We start from the raw sequence: 20,157 nt of genomic DNA, 5'->3' as shown, positions 1-20,157 counted from the left end.
AAATGATGTACTTTATTTTTAACATTACCATAGTTAAATTTAATGTAAACCATTACTCCCTATTAATAAAATTTATTTTTCATCGGATGTTCCCGAAGGAATTAGTTTATGAGTATATACGAACATTATACATATCTTTATACTACCACCTTGTGCATTTTAATTAGACACAACAAATTATTTACTTTATACTATTATCCCCGTATTCCGGATGTTCCTGAAGAGACTGGTCGTGTAATTACAAAAATAAAAATACTAGTACAAAAATAAACATTTATTTTTAGATAAAATAAAGAAAAGGGTAATTTGGTCATTAGAGCAAAGCAAAGTACAACACCATCTCCAGCATCTCTACGACCCCTTTTCTCCATTTTCGAGAAACCACAAAAAAAAAAAAAAAAAAAAAAAAAAGGCCAAACCCAAACACAAACCTCTCTTCACTTTCCTTCTTCTCTTTCGACAAGTACAAACTCACTCACTAATACACATGTCTTCCCAAATTTGTCTCTTACCAATTTACGTTACACATCTGTTTTTTGGATTCACAAAATCCCATTTTTGCTTAAATCACCTATAAACCCCCAACACCCCTTTTATATATAGAGCACCTCTTCTTTACATATAATGCTTGTTGATGTCTTTGAGCAAAACAGAAAATTATTTCACTCTCACAATTATAATAATAATAATAATAATACAGATTTCTACTTCTTGTTTTTCAGAAGAAAATGAAGAACAGCAATCGTCCTTTGCCTTTTCATATCGATCTTAACGAAGCTCCTTTGCCTTCACCGAGAGAAAGGGTTGTTGTTTCCGCTCCATTCTTGGATAATCCGGAACCCACCCGGGTCAAGAATGAACCGGGTCAACCCGACCCGGTTAGGAATGTTCGGGTCTGTAGTTCTTGCCAGTCGGGTTCGGGTTCAGGTTCAGGTTCTAGGAGGTGGGGTCAGCAAGAGGAATGGAAGTGTTTTAAATGTGTGTTGAGTGGGGGTAGTGGGGGTGGTGGGGTAAGTGGGGGTGGCGGGGTAAGTGGGGTGTTGGATATGAATGCTGTGCCGGTGTTGGATATGAATGCATCGCCGCCACGGGAATTGATGGAGGAAGGAGAAAGCATGTGTGTGGACTTGAATGATGAGTTGCCTGTTGTAAGAGAATTGGAGCAAGAACGTGTGGCAAACAAGTATGGATTTTACTTCTTTATTTATCCTTTTATCTACGTATAAACACGAATCGTCGATTATTTATAGCAATGCTTGTTGTTATGTATATGTATATATAAAGGTTTAAACTTTGTGAGTTGTGTATATCTTGGGGTTTGTTGATGTGATGTCTGTTGATTATTTATAGCAATGCTTGTTGTGTTTGTGTATATAAAGGTTCAAACTTTGTGAGCGTGAGTTGTGTTTCTTGATGTTAGACTGTGATTGGATTATTTATAGCAATGCTTGTTGATATATTTACATAAAGGTTCAAACTTTGTGAGTGTGAGTTGTGGATCTTGGGTTTCTTGATGTTAGACTGTATTTTTTATTGTATTTGATTGAATTTTTGGTTTGTTTTTAAAGAAATGTTTGGTGTTTTAATTGCTAGATACGGTGTGGTACTTTGATAAATGAAATAGTTGTGTTTCGACATAGGTTGCTGAACCTCATTCCACGGAATCAGTAGTCTTTGATTGGAATTTGGTTTTTTCTTTCTATTGTTTCTTTGATATGTTATCCTAAACTAAAGGAATGAAAATAAAAGATTCATATTAAGATCTGATGACAGCATTAGAATTCAATCTCTTTTTCATTGGTTTGTCTAGTGAGTCTTTTAGAAAGTGGGGATAGGACTCCTCTCTCTCCAGTCCCTACTATGTGAACATTTTTGATAAAGAGTCCCTTATTATATGTAAAGTGTCATCTGTTTTAACTAATCGGCGGTGTCACATCAAGAGGGAAAACAAGTACTTGACTGTCAGTGTATTGACATCTTCCAAAATGCAAACGATAGCAGCGCTTTGATATCAGACCAATTTGGTGTGGCCTCAACTTAAGTTGGAAGGTCCTTGCTGACGCCTCTCATCTTCTAGATGCTATCTCAGTCCCTTTATCCCATTTTATATAGTGGTATTTGACTGGACTGGTAGTTTGAGATGTTAATTCGACTTTAGCAGTTAGTGTAATAAAATATTAAATTAACATCGGGAAGTTAGTCTGATAAAGTAAAAATTATATCAACAACTATGCCTCAGTCCTAAATAGGTAGGGACCGCTGTATGTATCCTCATTGACCTTTTCTTACTCCAGTTAGAACTTACTCTCAGGCCAATATTATCAAAAAAGTAAACCTAAGTTTTATATTTCAGTAGTTACGTGAATTTGAATTCCTTACAATTATGGAAGTTTTTTTTTGAAATGATTGATTGAATGGTACAAATTTTATGGTACGTCTAAAATGGAGTCATAGAAATTTGATATTTAGTCCCAAAATGCATATTGTCTTTTCTCTCACACTTCCAAATTATTAAGGGTCTCCGTACCTATATATTTATGAGGTATGAGTTCTGATACTTGCAAAGGTAGTCAGAGAGTCTGATAAAATCTGGAGAAATTTCTTTTGGATGACAATATTATTAGTGTCATTTCCTCGAGATGCGAAGCAAGGAGTCATCGCGTTCTGGGGGCAGCCATGAGCCTTAGAGAAGTGTGTGCTTCTAACAATGTCGAGCAAACTGATCCTGATGTGAAAAGGTCGAGTCTTTGAATCCCATCTTTGAGGAGTTGGATAATATCAACGTTATTGTATACTAGACGCTCGAAGTAGTCATTGTAGCTGCAATTTGATTATTATATTTCTAGATTCATATATGTTTGGCAAGTTTTAATTTTCCGTGACATGTGCGTTTCACTTCAAAAAATTGTGTGCATCGTTTCTTGTTTTTTTCGCTTCAAGCCCAATGAACCTTGTCTCTCTTTGCATTAGCTTTTAAACACATTGTTGGATGGTAACAAAGAAATAAATCATACCACTTGGAAGGATGGTAGATAGTTATCTGAATCAAGAAGGGTGATGAATGGGAATGGGGAATTTGGAACCTTCTTTTGGGCCAAGTGAATGAAGATTTAAAACTTGACCGCCAGAATTTGCTTCTAAATGGTTATGGAAGTACAAAAAAGAGGAAGAGGTGACATGGGAAGAAGTAATTTAATTGAAGTATGGTGAACGAGCCCTTGTTGTACCAGAAAGTTAACACTTCACATCTTATCCGTAGTGGCAAGATTTTATAGCTTGTAAATGTTACCTGTTTCAAAAAAAAAAAAAAAAAGATTTTATAGCATGTATTGAAACAAATGCAGAAAAGGTGAATGTAGATCTGTATTTGCATCGTCCTGGACAATTGTGGGACATTTTAGAATATATTTTGGGGTGAGATGGGTAGTGTGCCAATGACTGTGTAGGAACTTTTTTGCTGTCAGATGTAGAAAGAACTGATGAAATTGTGTGAGAACAGTCTCAGCTTCTGTGTGTTAGGTGGCATGGATGGGGAAGAATCATAGATGCTTTGAGGTGTGTACTTTCGTCATTAGTTCATCGCACCGGGTGTGGCCTAGTGGTCAATGAAGTGAGTTGAGAACCATGAGGTCTCTGATTAAAATGTCAACACATAATAGTAGGTCATTTCGTCTCATTTGTCCAAGACTTTATGGACAAAGTTACCCGGTGCTTGTGCTGGTGGAACGTAGCAGGTACCCCGTGGAATTAGTCGTGGTGCGCGCAAGCTAGCCCGGACACCACAGTTTAAAAACAAAACTTTCATCATTAGTTCATCGTTAGCAACCTAAATAACTTGGAGAATAGTTGCGTGTAAGCAGTAGAGTGTAGAGCAGGAAGGTCAATGTTGAAGATTTCATATATTGCCAAAGGGAAGAAAGAGCGTGAGATCTATACTGTTTTCCAAGTATAGATTAGGAATGCAGCAACTAACACCTTGTCAAAGGGAAAAGCGTATTAGATCTATACTAATAGTACCAGTTTCAAAAAAAAAAATGCGTATTAGATCTATACTATGTTTCAAGCATGGCTTAGTAGCAATACTGTTTAGCAATATATTGTCAAAGGGAAGAAAGAGCATGAGATCTATACTGTTTTCCAAGTATAGATTAGGAATGCAGCAACTAACACATTGTCAAAGGGAAAAAGCGTATTAGATCTATACTATGTTTCAAGCATGGCTTCGTAGTTTAGCAATTGGGGTGTTCAATTTTTAGGAAAAAATGTTTAAAAATAAATAAATTTGATTCACGTTTGCAAAAACAATGTTCCTTCGTTTCTGATATTTTTACCACGGATTAATTCAATGAATGAGAACGAATCAACTGATTGATGATCATAATTATCTTGAATATATTAACCATTTTTTATTTTTCGATCGCCGGGAAGGGACGAAAGAAAGATCTTGTTGTTTCTTCAACAATTTCTGATCTCTACTGGAGCAATTCATGGAAGGCAGAATGCAGTCCCAAGAAGAGAAACTCAAAATGCTTTCCCTGAAATTGGAACTACAGAACTTGGCCAAGGCAGATCCTTGAGCATATCTTCTTTGGTACTTCAGTGAGGGAAATTTTGATAGTTCTTCTAATGGATATTTATCCCATTCTTGTTGCTGCTTTGAGAAATGCCATGTCTTCAACAGAGAAAAGTGACCTTAACTCTGTCTTTGAGCTTTATCTTTGATCTTATAATGATGATATGGGTATAAAATGTCTTTAGTAGGACTTTCCAATTATTTTGTAGTTCTTCTTATGGATGTTTGTCCCATTCTTGTTGCTGCGTCGTGCTTTCAATGGAGAAAAGTGATTTAACTGTGTCTTTGAGCTTTATCTTTGATCATATAATGATGATCTGAGATAATATCTTTAGTAGGACTTCACAATCTCTTGGGTGTTCAAGATACCTTTTTCACTCAATGGAACTCTCCATCTTCCATTTTCATGAAAATTTCCTATTGCATCTTCTCGCGTTATTCCTATTCCTTTTTGGTCGATTCTCATCAGCCAGCGATAACAAATATGCGCATTCAAAATTTGCATTTCCTGGATTATCAGTTTTAAGAGCAGTTACATATCCTTTGCACACTCTCTGCAACGATCAAAGCCGACAAGCCCGTAAGCGATGTTGCTCAGAGTCTTCAAAGTTGCTGCTGCATCCGTTTCAAATCCTCCTAAAATGCACTATTTTGGAGGATCTGACACCCAGCCGACGGTAAATTTGAAGAGTCTGACCAACATAGTCTGTAGGATATATCATCAGCCCGTTTGGCTTAGCTTATAAGTTGCTGAAGACAGCTTATAAGCTGTTTTCAGCTTTTTTGAGTGTTTGGCTGGCCAGCTTATAAGCCATTTTGTGCTTAAAATAAGCCCAAAAAAATAAGTTGGCCCGTTTGGCTTAGCTTAAAAAAAGCAGCTTATAAGCTACTTTTTTTAAGCCCATCCAAAAAGGCTTCTTGTTGTCTATGCTGATGGTCTACTAGTGATTCAAATTTTAGATGATTTAACCCTTTGTGGCAAAATCGATTAAGTACCCCCAGAGGTAGACTATAAACTCCATTTCTATCCTCAGGAAATTACTCCTCACAAATTTTTTCCATATAATTTATAGACCATACAAGTGCTCGTTGAGCCCATGCGAAGGTTTTGGTTAAGATATGGCAGATCCCCCCAAGTATACAAATGGAACCTAACCTTACATGTCCTTTGTTTATATCTTCTAAATCTTCCACACTAACAATCCATCCTTCCCCTCCATAAGGGAATTTTTAATAAATAACCAAATATGATACTAGGGCTAAGGGTCAAGTTGGTAATTTTTCTATCAAGCTATGTACCAGCATGTAATATTATAGTAACACTTCTAGCGAAAGATGTTCTTCAGCATTCCGATACTAATAACCTAAAGGAATACAACCTCTTTGGGAGAAACCATATATAAAGAAAAGGTATGAAGTTGAACTACTCTGCAAACATTGGGCAATTGGTTTTACACCTGAGGCGAATGGAGTAGTAGTTTCATGTGGGAAATAAACTAACCAGCTATTCTCATTTCTCTCCTTTTCCCTTTTCCAGATCTCATTCCCCCCTACAATACTTCCAGTAAATAACTTGCTTTGTGGACAAACTCATGGATGAGGAAAAAGAGCGTCGATCCAAAACTTTCTTCTTTGGTCCTCCAAAGAAGAAATGTAATTAAGCCTATACAAATAAGGTTCTCTAGTAAATACAGGAATGGAAAATATTGTGCTACCATATCCAGAATCTTCCGATAAAATATGCCTTGCCTGAATCCAAGCTAAGCTTAATTACTTGCAACAGTTTCTTCCCTCTTTTGGCTTTCACGGTGAAGATAAAAATAACTAGTCGCAAATAAATCAAATGTTCAACAATCCAAAGTTAAAAGTACTATCCGTATGATTTTCCAGACATTAACGGAAAAGAGACAATATCGTGCATCATTAGATTTTTTATTCTCAATCAAATAAAGACAATTGCTGAGTTGAATAGGTTCAATATTGGGGTGAGAAGTTAAAGTCAATGAGTTACTTCAATGTATGTATTCCCTATATTCTAATATCCGTTCTTGTTTTGTGCTGTCCAAACTTTTGTCCACCTATGATTGGATGTTTTGAATGAATAACTCCTCAAAAGTCATTGCTATTAAGTTTAATACAGTTACTGGTATACCTTAGGCCTTTAATTCAGTCACTGCTAGCAATCGTAAGGGCAACTTTTCAGTCATTGCTAGCAGTCGTAAGGGCGACGTGTCTTCCTTCCGAAATAAGTAGATGCAACTTTTTTGCTGACACCCGTTAATAATTACTCAAATCTCTTGGTAAAATAAGGTATCTACTTTTATACTATAGTCAAAAGTATCGTCATCTCCATTTTTAATTCATTTCTATTTAAGTCTAACCAATGCCTCTTACCTAACATTTAAGGTAACTGCAAATTAGCTCGATTTGAACATAGTACTTGTTAAAAGTCCCACATTGATGGGTGGGAGGGAAATTTGTATCCTTATATGGTCTTGGGCAATCTTCACCTCTTGAGCTAGCTTTTGGGGTTGAGTTAGGGCCAAAGTCCAAATTTTTAACATGGTATCAGAGACAGGCCCATCCAAGTCTTGTTTCACCCGATTGGGCCTCCATCATATATTGTCCACACACCAGATGTCAAGTCCTGGGCGTGAGGGAAGTGTTAAGTCCCGCATTGGTGGGTGGAGGCAAATCTGTATCCTTATAGGCCCAAGGTCCGTTTCTAAGTGCCGCATCGGTGGGTGGGAGGCAATTTTGTATCCTTATAGGCCCAAGGTCCATTTATTTAACAGTAATATCTTGATTTTATGAAGGGGCCTCAAGATGTTTCTCTTTCTAATTCTTTTTATCTTTTAGGTTAACAGTAATACATTAATGAGATACCGTCGTGGTGTCCAGCCGATTTACTAAGTAAAAGTATACAAAAGGGTCGCAAAAGAAATGCAGCACCCTGCCGGCTGCCGCTTTTCAAATTCAGTTTGAGATTGCTGGCCATTTCCTGTTCTCTTTCATTCTTTTGAGATGGAATTCTTTCTTTTCCCCTTCTCAAAACAACAACATACCCAGTGGAATCCCACAAAGTGGGGTCTGGGGGGGGGGGGGTAGAGTGTACGCAGACCTTACCCCTACCTTGGGAGGTAGAGAGGCTGTTTCCGGTAGACCCTCGGTACAAGGACAAAATAGCAATGAACTTACTCTGACTAATAGAGAAGGAACAATAATCCATTTGGGCATCTTGCAGCAGAATGTAGATCTTAGATCTTAGAACTTAGATCTTATAGATCTATCTACTTATTAGTGCGATTAATAGTGTATCCTAACTTTGTTTCAGAAATCTAGGTGGATTAATAGTGTATTTGGATATTAGTGCGATTTGTCTTCCATAATATTGAAATGCGGTAGATCAGGTTTATTTAATGCTTTGGGTTCACTTTTTCCCTCTACGGGTTGCTTTAGGAGTAACTGGGACATATAAACTGATATTATGTATATTGCTGGTGTTCACAGATTCCAAGCTATGAAAAGTTTCTCTTCTACTGGCCGTTCCTTCAATGCCCCAACAAGCTCTTTTTTGGTATATAGGGAGAATGGATTCAATTTTCAGAAGGCTTCCTCACTTACAGGGGATATTCGTAAGTCACAATTGGAGGACACAGCTCTCGATAGACCTCATTCTGACCGGATAAATCTAAGCATAACAGATCCAGTATTGATGTATGATTCAAGGAATCGTGTATGTGATTTCACTGCAAAGAAATTTGTTCTACCAAGAACGCGTGAAATTTATCTTCAAGAACTTAGAGAATATATTGCTGGGATGAAAGGCCATCTAGATGATGGCTGGCATGTGGATATTAAGTATTGTGACAAAAGATGCAAGACTTATCCAGTATATGTTGGACCAAAAGGAACTTCCTTTGAGTCGCCTGATGATGTTGCTCAACATATGGGGTTGTACCAATCTGTGGAGGTTGATGGCGGTAAATTTACTTTAGTTCGTGAGGGATTGCCAAATGTCTTTAGAAGTAAATTAGCTTCAGGTTCTGCTAAAGCCCGCAAGTCTGAACAAAGTCGGAATTCTCCTGGGGGCAACTTCTTCCATAATGGTGGTTCTATAGCCAAGAGTATATATCCAAGTGTATGTTCATCCTATTACCAATATTTAGTTTAATACTGCCGTGCTAGTTTTTGCATTTCTAATCTCCTCATAGTCCGAAGAATCAGGTAGTGTCTTAATTGCTTGACATTTTTACTGACTTACGTTTGCCTGTTCTTTCAGGATGGCTATCCAGTTCAGTTTCAGGACTTCTTTCTTATGCAAGCTGGAAATGTTGACCCTCGACCATCATATCACAGCACTAGTGAGATATGGCCTGTGGGTTACTTGTCTAGCTGGCATGACAGAATTACAGGATCTTTTTTTACTTGTGAGGTTGCTGATGGAGGGGATCCTGGCCCAGTTTTCAAGGTCAAGAGGTACCCATGCAGCCTGCAGTCTATCCCAATTGGTTCGACGGTCCTTTTAACATCTAGATGCGATTCTCGTATTGGCGAAGATAATGTGGAAAATGGTAATTCTGTAACTTCTATGCTGGATGATGAGGAGAGTTCTTCCATCCAGGTGATGCTAGAAGAGTGCGACCCACCAGATCTGAATTGTGACACTGAAAATATGCAGTGGTTGAATTCATTACCTGGAAAGTTTGGAAAGGTATGTCCTGGTGTTATTGGGCAAGGGGACAGTGTGGGGGAGTTTGTTGTGGAAGGAAGATCTACATCTTCTGTGTGGGAAATGGCTTCCCAGCATCTTCTGCATGCATGCATTGCTGCTTATAAGCAAAAAGGTGTAATCCAATTCTGCTGTAGTCATGAGGTAGATAAAATGGATGAAAAAGAGCTGAGTGAAGTAGGTTCATTGTCCAAGTTCTCTTACTGTGGTGGCACTTTTAACTTTCCAAGATTAGTGCAGAGCAATTTCGATTTTAAAATTGCTTGTGAAATGTTAGTGAAGTGGTTAGAGCAAGACAGATTTGGACTAGATGCAGACTTCGTGCAAGAAATTATAGAACAGCTTCCTGGTGTATCTGCATGCACTAATTATAAAAGTGTTAGTAAGAGAAAGCACAACACAACTCTGCAAACAGTCAGAAATGGGTTCCTGCAGGCTAAAAGAAAGAATCACATGCAGGATGAGAGGGAAGCTGTCGAATCTTTGAGAATTTCTGGAACACGCAAAAATCATATGGGGGACGCTGACATCAGGCGTCCCTGTATTGCTGGAAAGCCGCTTAGCACAAAGATTCCTGCATTTTTGATAGGTGACACTCTCCAGGTATCTTGTAACTTTCGAGTTTGTTGTTTAGAAAGGAATTGGATGTTCCCATATGCTTACTCTTTCTTTTTTGAATCTTTTTCATTTTTATTTTATCAAATGTGTTTAGGTTTGGGAATTCTTGTTGAGGTTTTCAGAAGTCTTGGGGCTGGAAGCTCCACTTTCATTTGAAGAACTTGAAGAGGAAATAGTTGGTCCATGGACAGATAAAACAAGTTCAATCGAAATGCCCACACTCGAGATTCAGGATGTCAGGGAGATCGCCTTAGCAAGAGGTGAAATGGACTCTCTATCTGGTAGATTGGGTTTTCATCAATCTATTGGATTTACTCGTTTGCTTTTGGCAAAGATTCATGGTCTACTGCTCAAAGCTCTCGTCACCGAGCTGGTCTCAAAAGTTGCTGTCTATGTCGATCCGAATTATGGTGCAGGAGGGTTCAAATCTAGAAGAGGCAGGAAAAAAGATGCTGACAATTTAGCGACTCTCAAAAAAACGAGACTTGATATGCTTCCCATTAATGAAGTTACATGGCCTGAAATTGCTCGGAGGTACATGTTAGCAGTGTGGACCATGGAAGTTAATCTTGAGTCTCCAGAAATTGCTTGCCGGGAGAGTGGGAAGGTATTTCATTGCTTACAAGGTGATGGTGGGACGCTTTGTGGCTCTCTTACGGGAGTTGCTGCATTAGAGGCTGATGCAATGGTAAGATCAGTTCATATTTCTTTCCGTGTGATGGCACATGGCTGTTTCTTGATTTGAGGAATCTAAATATGTACTTTTTGTTGCCCTTTTGCCTTGTTTTCATGTTGTCATCAAAGTAATCTCTCTTCCATCACAATACTTGTGGTGATACTATGTCATGTTTTGCCAAAATCTTTTAACTGATTTCACATAATAAGATGATCAGAATCTCAAGATGTCATTAATTTTAAAAATGCACATGAATTTCCATTTTGTGAGGCTACATCTAGCTTAACTTGGCTCGCTAGATGCTGACCTAGTTTAAATAAAGGATGGAAGTAATAGTTGATTATGGTGCATTAAGAACATGCGAATATGCAGAAATGCCTACATTTTATGTGCATTGCTATTATACGTTTAACAAGTTAATGACAATTGTAAGCTCATTCTGTGGAGTAATACTTGTTATTTTGGTGCAATTTTTGACGTGATGTACAATCCGTAGAAGAGGAGAATGTGTCCCCTTTAAGCTGCAATTTTAAGATTTACACCTGTTGCATGTAGGCTGTAGCATTCTCATTCTCTATACTGAGAGTATTTTGATGATAGCTTATTGAAGTGTTGGGGAAAATCACCCACATACAAGGTGTATACAAAAATATTTTGAGTCTTACAGAAATTAAAAAAAAAAAAAATGATTCTCCACAAAGAGTATTCAATCATCAATATCAATTGAGTATCATATTTGCTCCAGAAGTGTACAGAAAATCAAGTGTGCCAATAAATTCCTCTACAACATATTTGTTTTAAACTTGTGATCCGTAAGTGTGCCAATACTATTGATTTATTAATCGTTAAGAAGTGCAATTAGTATTATTATGTATGCTTTGCTTGAGATATTTATTTTGGACGAGCCACCTTGTTCTTTCTATTTTTCATATTCTGTGTTCTTTATTCCATATGGGAACACACTTAAAGAGACCTCTTAAAGTTATTTCCTAAAAGCTTTCCACTTTTACCTTGTCTTTAGAGCTGGATATACAGTCGACTTCTTGTCAATGTAATATAGTTTAAGCTTCTTGTCAATGTTAAATAGTTTAAGCTTCTTGTCAATGTTAAACTAATGTGTTTGTTCTTGTCATACCTGCTTTGTGTGTTTCATACCCTACTTGAAGAGTGAATTTCTTGTGTCCATTTTTTAGCCATCTGGCTGTTGGTAAATGTATACACATTGTTGTCTTCTCAATGTGCCTGCTTCTCCTGTTATCTGAGGTTTGTGAAAATTAAAACATTCTCAAGTGTGTGATTTCAGCTTCTTGCAGAGGCTACAAAGCAAATATTTGGATCACTGAAGAGGGGAAGCATTTTTGTTTCCATTGATGAGAAAGAATCTGATGCCAAAGGAGCCGACGCTGATGATGGAAAAGTCCCAGAGTGGGCAAAGGCACTGGAGCCAGTACGGAAGCTGCCTACAAATGTGGGGGCTCGTATTAGGAAATGTATCAATGAGGCTTTGGAAAAAGATCCACCTGAATGGGCAAGGGAAAAATTGGTGTACTCGATTAGTAAGGAAGTTTACAAGGGAAATGCATCAGGGCCAACCAAGGTGCAGCATGATGAATATCTTGAATATGTATTAAATGTGTCAGCTTTGTAAAACGACTAACCTTTAATCAAAATAACTTGATGCAGAGAGCAGTAATTTCTGTCCTGGCTGATGTTAACAGTGAAACTACTTCTTCCAAACCTGAGAAGGAAGTAAAGGTAAAGAGTTCTACCTCTGTGTCTGATATCATTATGAAACAATGTCGGATTATACTGCGGCGAGCTGTTAAAGAAGATAAAGATAAAGTCTTCTGCAATCTCTTGGGAAGATCTGTTCTGAACCCTAATGATGACGATGAGGGGCTTCTTGGGCATCCGGCAATGGTATCTCGGCCTTTAGACTTCAGGACCATTGATCTGAAGTTGGCTGCTGGATCCTACGGGGGATCACATGAATCTTTCATCGATGATGTGCGGGAGGTAATTCTTTTAACATGTATAGATGGTTTCGCTGATACATTAAAGAGAGGTGCAACTCTGGTTTCTTAAATAAGATTGCATTTGCAGTATGTATAAAACTGTGTGTAGTTGTTGCCACAGCTATATTCTTAGATATCTGGGATTTACTGGATCATTTTACTTAGAAAGATGCATGATTAGTTCAAGTTTTTGTGGCAATTTTTCATTTGATCCTTCTCTTTTTACTTCAGTATCTTTGATTTAATGGCAAGAAACGATCAATATTGCTTATTCTTTTCTTCTTTTAGGTTTGGCATAATATAAGGACTGCGTACTGCAACAAGTCCAATTTGCTTGATTTAGCTGGATCTTTGTTGCAGAAATTCGAGGAAGATTATGAAAAAGAGGTTTGTCTTCTAGCCTTTATCCCTATTTTTTTAAGCAGGAAAGAATCGCTTTGCCTTGAACTATTTTATATGGTTGTTTTTTTTTTTTTTTTTTTTTTTTAATTTACAGTGTAGTAGTAGTACTAGTTCCCTTTTAGATAAGCATGATGTTTCTTCCTATTTAGGCAAGAGCCGAAATGATATGGGTGAAAGTAATTTGATACTTCAGTTGAGGAAAGGAATCCAATCTAAAAGCTAGTCTTCTTTCATCCTAAGAGTCTGATGCAGTTAGCAAATGTCGTGGTAGTTCAGTTCGAAGAAAGGAAGTTGAGCCACTCCGCAATAGGCTGAACTCCTTTTTTTTTTTTTTTTTTTTTTGTAAGATAAATAATTTTATTAACAATTGGGGAAACCCCATATACAAGCCCTATACCAGAAGAGAACCTACACCATAATATGGTTCTCAACAGAAGAGATCCAATCCTCCATACAAATAGGGACCCTCATGAGTACGTAATAAGTCAACCTCCTCTCAGAGTGGAAACGAAGAATACAAAATGTTTATTATTTCAGTATGTCAAGTGCGGTATTGGCTTCTTGAAGCCGTGGACCCGGTAGTACTTTCTGGTTGGTGCATGTGAAAAGTTAAATTATTCCTTGTCTAATCATTTATATATCCTGGCATGAATAATTAGTCAATGTTTCATGAGATTGATAAGAGGTGCAAAAAGATGAGCAGTATGGTACTAGAGTTGGTCGATTCACTTTTTTATGCTTGGATTCAAAACCCTTTAGACTATGATATTGCTTTTGGAGGAAATTTGTTTTTGAAATTTATCCGACTCACTCAGTTTAGTTTTTTCAGTAATCTAATATTTTGGTTGAGAGTTGAACCTTTGCTCCATTGAGTTTGTGATTCAACTTCTTTGGTTAAACCATTGTCATTGTTGTTGTTTAACTAAGCTTTGGCTTGGTCATGTCTCCCAGGTTCTTCCCCTAGTCCAGAAAATCGAGTGTTCAAATGACAGCAGTTTAAGCAGTGAAGCTGCAAAAACGAGAGATGAACTCCTAGCTCATGTGAATGAGAGCCTACTTCCTAAAGCCCCTTGGGAGGAAGGAATCTGTAAAGTATGTGGCATGGATAAAGATGACGTCAATTGTCTTCTTTGTGATAAATGTGATTCGGAGTACCATACGTATTGCTTAAATCCTCCGCTGGTTAAAGTTCCTCGGGGGAATTGGTATTGCCCCGATTGTGAAGCTAAGAAATCACAGTCCCTGAATGCTTCTTCTGGTTCTCATATTATTCGTCAATGCATTAAAAGGAGGTTGCACAGAAAAAAACTAACTCTCAAGATTATGGATGCACTTTCTCGATTAACAAGCACAATGGAGTTGAAAGAATATTGGGAACTTCCACGGGAGGATGTATGTTCTTTAACTTTCTTCTGTATTCCTATGTTGATGTCACAATGTTAGCCTGTTTGCTGTTGGAAGATGTACGAAATAATATCTTTGCTTGATTCTTGAAAGAAGTATTTGTCTCACTTGTCTCCCTTTCTGTTTTTTGCAATGTCTTCCAAGTTTAATTGACTTGTTAATTATATTGGTAATGGTGGAAAAATGTTTTGAAGTAATTATTGGAGTGTGTCTCCAAATGTCTAAGACATTTGAAATATCTCACATTAAACTTCTATAACATGAGAAATATGCATGGAATTATCAAACAAGTGTGTAATGATTTGTAGACATCTGAAATTCATGTCATAGAAAAGGTATGGTTTGTCTACATAACTCCACTCTACTCTGTAGCTTGCACACTTTACATGCTTGCACTGCTTGACTTGAATGTGTAGCATGCTGAGAGTAGAGTCTTCAACCTAATGATATCAGACATTAAAATTTGTTGCTGGCTTCTGGAAAAAAACTGAGCTTTGTGCGGTATATACATGTTAATGTTCAATTTTCATTTGATTGTGATAAGGAGAACTGTGCCGCATGCAGAATTTTTTTGTTAAATTCTATGATTGCGTATTGGGCATAACATCGAAGTAGAACATGAATTATGTGCAGCTTTTCCTAACCTAATTTGACATGTACTATTTCTTTCTCCATGGTGCAGAGAATTTTCCTTCTTAAATTCCTGTGTGACGAGGTGTTGAATTCAGCCTTTCTTCGTGATCATATTGACCGAAGCGCCTCTCTGTCTGCTGAATTGCAGCAGAAACTGCGTAGCCTCAGTGCTGAGCTGAAGCTTCTAAAATGCAGAGAGGAAATTTTGACTGGAAGCCTTGCAAAACTGAAGAGTAATGGTCGGAGCAGTGGAGACGGAGGATCAGATGCATTAGCGTCTCTACGGTCCAATGACTGTAAACTGAAGGTACAGGAGCCTGACAGTGGCAGCCATAACTCGTCCATCTCTGGTGGTTGTAGACAGCTGGATGATGGCAGCAATCATATTAGAAACTCTCCTGATTCAATCAACCATTCACAGCATCAGCAGTTGTTGAAGGATGATACAGGGTCTCTGAATACTTCATCCCCTGCAAAAGGTGGTACTGAAGAAGCTAGTTTGCAAAATGACGTGTCCATATCTACCCTCCAACAAGAAAATATTCAAGTTCCTGGCAATTGTTTGGAGTCCGCACAAAGTAGTTCAAATGGTGTGTTGCTGTTTGCTGCTCGTTTGGTGCCTGGCAATACTTTGTCAGGCTCCATGAGCAACCATATGGCTGAGCACACACCTACCACAAAATACAGCCGTCAGTGTTCCATACAAGCTGACCCAAATTTGGCGCAAGCATACCTTCTTGAGATATCTGATCTGAAGAATGAGATTCGTGCTTTGGAGGACTCAATTGCTGCCAAAGAAGTAGAACTTCAGGAGGTTTCTGTTAGGAAGGAATATATGGGACAGGATTCTGAGGGCAGACTCTACTGGAGTTGTGGCAGGTCTACTTCACTACAAATAGTTGCTAATGGCAGTACAAGTACACAGCCGGAGTCATCTCGACGTTTGTGGTCTTATGGTGTAGAAAGTTCACGAGAAAATGGTGTTTTAGATTCATCTGCTCCTTGGGAGAATATGGGCATGCCTAATCTTGATCAGTGGACATCTTATAAATCTGATGTTGAGGTTGAACTACTTCGTCGATGGCTAAGAGAGGATGACACGAGAGAGAAAGAATTGAAGGAGGCCATTTTGCAGTGGCAGGATAATAGAACCAAAAAATCCAGCTATTCGGACAGTCAAGTCCATAACAAGGTAAGACCGAGCACTTCTATCCCCTCTGAGGATTCTGGTTCCTGTTTCAGTTCTGATTCTCTCGTCACCAGAGCCGTTACTGCAATTAAAAAGAAGATTAACGGTTGCTTAGCAGAAGAGGAAATGGATATCTGCAAGGATATGGGTGTCAAAGTGAGAGTTTCTTTTGATGGTGGATTATACAGGTGCGAGTGTCTAGAACCATTATGGCCGTCTAGACCTCATTGTCTGTCTTGCCACCAAACATTTTCCAATGCTGCGGAACGTCTGAAGCATGCAAATGACAAGTGCAGGATTGATTCACCCATTCAGCGGAATGGGGAAACAAGCGAACAACCTCCTAAGCGGAAAAGAACGGCAAAAAATGAAACACTGCAGGAGAATTCGTTGAGCAATATTGACGTGTCTCAAGCTTCCAAGAGCAAGAAGCTTGGTAATGGTGAAGCATCTAGGAGGGACAAGCATGGTAATGAACCAGCTTCTGCTGAAAATCAAACCGAACAAGAATGTCCATATAAGTTTGAGGAGATCAAAGCACAGTTCATCACTCCGACATCTCTCAAGGAGCTGGTGAAGGACATAGGACTCATTGGGTCTAACGGTACACCATCATTTGTTCCATGCACATCTCCATATCTAAGTGATTCTGCCCTTGGATTGGTCTCCCAAAGGGAAAATGAGGTATGTGCAGGAAATTCTACAGATTTATTGTCTTCAGAGCAGGAACCTCGGAATGGAGCCAAAATTTCTACTGGAAATAACTTAGCTGTGGTTGGACCAATGTTTGAGAGACTAAAATCTGCAACTAAGAGGGGAAGAGATCAGTTCTCTTCTACCAAGGATAAAGTCCTTGAATTTGGGGATGACATGTACTTTATTATTCCGGAATCCTCACTGCGTCCTTTCATAGGTTACGCTTCTGAAATTTTGCGGCGTCTTAAAATCAACTTGCTTGACATAGATGCGGCTTTACCTGAAGAAGCTTTGAGAGTGTCAAGGTCACAATCAGAGAGAAGATGTGCATGGCGTGCCTTCGTAAAATCTGCAGCTACAATTTATGAGGTAAATGTTTTGTTCGTTCGATTGAATCTTTATAGACTAAGCAGGCCGTTTCGAGTTTAGTGGTGCTTGCATTATGAGAGACCTTAGGGGTCGTTTGGTTTGTTTGCTTGGGAGATTTGATCTCCACATAATATCTTGCATTAGTATAACGTTCGGTTCTTACTTCTCTTTCCTTCTTCATAAACAATACCTGCATAAGTTACACATGGATTGAAACAACTAATGATACAACCCACCCTCCTAATGGTAAACAAATTTTTATTTTGATTGAAAAGTATACACATATTTTTAACTATACAGTATATAATATTTTTTAATACATTAAACCGAACATCCAACAAGAAATAATCCCTGCATTACTATTCCCTGCATTACATACCCTGCATTCTATTCCCTGCATTACATACCCTGCATTATATACCCTGCATTCTATTCCTTTACTTTTTAACTTTTCCAAAAAAAGAAAAAAAAAAGAAAAAGAAAAAAATTGTCTCTAAACCAAACGCCCCCTTTCCCGTTCTTGTCAAATGAAGGATGCTCTTGTGCTCAAATGTTTTCTTGAGTTGTGTGTGTTTTGAATTATGTTCAGCTGAGCTAGTTCATGAGGATGATTTTGCAGCTGTGTGCATATACAGTCCATTTATTTTAGAATGTTTCATCAGAGGAACATTCAACTCCTTCCCAACTGCCTTTATTTGTTAATATGTGAGTTCCTAGATAGGCCCCCAGGGCTTTGGGTTAATTCATAGGCAAAAGTGGGATGTGTTGTCGGCATGCCATCCAGTCTCACTGAAGATTGGTGGAGCGAATATCATGAAAGACCTATTTTATCTCACCACTTGATGTGTAGAAACCGCAATAATGACTAGACAGTAAAAGACTTTTCAGTGACGATATATCATGGAGAAAGCACCAAGAAGAATAAGAATAACGCATGCGCATATAGTAGACTTAAAGTCCTCCTACTAGTTGGACTTGGAATAAAGATTCTTTCATTATCAATTTCTGTTTATATCTTCTTAAGCTAAGAATGGACTTGTATTCCAAAATGAAATTCAGATTCTCTGGTACTTCAGGGAGAAGGATAGAGAGGAGAAGCTTATTTTTCACTGATTTTCGAAGCTGGAAACAGAAGATTTCGTTGGTTATTAAGAAGAAGAAAAGTGTGTGCATTCCTAGATATAAATAGAATATATTTCTTGTGTTGAAGCACATAATAATTTAGTTGTTAGCTAAACCTCTCAGCGAATTTCTCAGTTTTCTTCTTTTGGTCCTAAAATTCTGATACTTACGTGCTCATTTATCTCCTTCAGGTGGTTCAAGCCTCAATTATTTTAGAGGACACCATCAAAGCCGAGTACTTGAGAAATCACTGGTGGTATTGGTCATCACCTTCAGCTGCAGCAAGAATCTCGACGCTCTCAGCCCTCGCTCTCCGTGTGTATGCCTTGGACTCTGCTGTTTTGTACGAGAAACTTTCGTGTCAAGATGTCTCAGAGACAGATTGCAAGGAAGAAAGAGAACCTCCTCATAATCCTGTCCCCACAAACACAGCCAGTCCTTCAAGGCAAAAGCTGCTCGACCCCGAACCTGCTGAGACTTCGAGACCCAAGGGTAGCAGGACAAGCAAGAGGCGAAGAGATTCATGTGGCAGCTAAAGCAGGAAACAAAAGTGAAGCAGATCATCATTATCTGCAGTTTTCCCAAGGAACTCGCTGTACCCGTGGTTGAAACTGTTTAAGCAGAAAAAGGACTTGCATAAGGTGTGCAATATCCTCTATCCAAAACTCCTGGAGCAGGCTGTGCACTAACTTCATCTATTGTTTGGCGAACTCGAAAGATGCTGTTTTGCTTTGACTTGGAAGTTAACCAAATTCTTCCAGCACATAGCCTCTCTTCGAGTATACATACAGAAGGCCTTTATGCCGATAAGATTGTGCATTTGGGCTTCATACAAATTTGGGGTTTGGGGGGTTGGGGGGGTGGGTGGGGAAGAGGCGGGCGTGTTAAACTGTTCCATCTGATGTACATATAATAGCAAGTTTGAGCAGTTGTTAGTGGCATCATGTATATAAGTTTTATAGAGACGAGTAATGTTGTTCATCAGAAACCTTCCTGATAAATGAAAAGGCAGCCAAAGTCTTCTGATATCATACAATCAGAGGACTTTGTTTTAGGTAACAATGTCTTCTGAAGGTACTAGATTTTAAGTGATTTAGAAGTGAGTTTATTAATCCTAGAATTGGACCAAATCTTTGCTGAATTGGACGAATGTATGTGCCCGTCAAGATTTAATCATGTGGGATACATATTTGTTGCCTGCGACCGGTGCTACATATTTCTTAATAAGTATCAATCACATTTAACAGTAAATATTTGCCTGCATTTGACAATTTAACCTTGAAAGTCTCAAATTAAAATGAGATACATGTCACTGAGCATGATTCTAACTGACGAAAGTTTATGTACGCGTTACATTTTTTGGATTAAACGGTTTAATATAGTTATCGAGTGCGTGTAAGCTATTTCCACACCAAACTTTTGTCTGGAAGTGATGAAGTGATGATCAATTTAAATTATCACTGTTCATCTCTTTTCTGTAACATGGGGAGAAAAAGCTAAGGGCAGTTAGGTGCACTATGCTCTCGCTGCGCGATCTATAAGTTGTGCTCTCGCTGCGCGATCTATAAGTTGTCGTACGCAGCCTTACAATAGAAGAGTAAACAGAAGAAAAAACAAATGGCTGCTTTAGGTTGCAATCGTTGTTAAAGTTGAAGGGCACCAACACCCCCCTTTTCACTCTAGGAAAATATGGCCCTCCTTTTTAACTAAATCAGCATACAATTGTTA

At 38.4% G+C, this 20,157-nt stretch overlaps 1 protein-coding gene across 2 annotated transcripts; it reads left to right on the top strand.

Moving 5' to 3' along the window:
* Positions 1 to 372: 372 nt before the first annotated feature.
* Positions 373 to 19,491, top strand: LOC132641362 (methyl-CpG-binding domain-containing protein 9). Of its 2 annotated transcripts, XM_060358330.1 has the most exons (11): positions 373 to 1,183; positions 2,625 to 2,738; positions 8,084 to 8,714; positions 8,856 to 9,908; positions 10,018 to 10,611; positions 11,903 to 12,196; positions 12,283 to 12,615; positions 12,903 to 13,001; positions 13,968 to 14,408; positions 15,103 to 17,307; positions 18,621 to 19,491. In XM_060358330.1, exons 1-11 carry the CDS (start codon positions 729 to 731, stop codon positions 18,963 to 18,965), a joined length of 6,564 nt encoding a protein of 2,187 aa, XP_060214313.1. In that variant the 5' UTR covers positions 373 to 728; the 3' UTR covers positions 18,966 to 19,491. The 2 variants fall into 2 exon arrangements, with proteins under 2 accessions (XP_060214313.1, XP_060214314.1); XM_060358331.1 differs by lacking the exon at positions 2,625 to 2,738 and having other exon boundaries at positions 374 to 1,183.
* The last annotated feature ends 666 nt before the right edge of the window (positions 19,492 to 20,157 follow it).

This window comes from Lycium barbarum, chromosome 5 (genome assembly GCF_019175385.1).
Source record: "Lycium barbarum isolate Lr01 chromosome 5, ASM1917538v2, whole genome shotgun sequence".
Classification (NCBI taxonomy): Eukaryota; Viridiplantae; Streptophyta; class Magnoliopsida; order Solanales; family Solanaceae; genus Lycium; species Lycium barbarum.
Note: the sequence above shows the minus strand (reverse complement) of the source record. Positions and strands in the feature narration are given on the sequence as shown.

Bases quoted from the DNA above. Each gene is read 5' to 3' on its own strand.
- LOC132641362 (XM_060358330.1), top strand. From the start codon at position 729: ATGAAGAACAGCAATCGTCCTTTGCCTTTTCATATCGATCTTAACGAA. The intron at 1,184-2,624 runs GTATGGATTTTA...CAATATTATTAG, and splicing joins CAAGAACGTGTGGCAAACAA to TGTCATTTCCTCGAGATGCG. The intron at 12,197-12,282 runs GTGCAGCATGAT...AACTTGATGCAG, and splicing joins ATGCATCAGGGCCAACCAAG to AGAGCAGTAATTTCTGTCCT.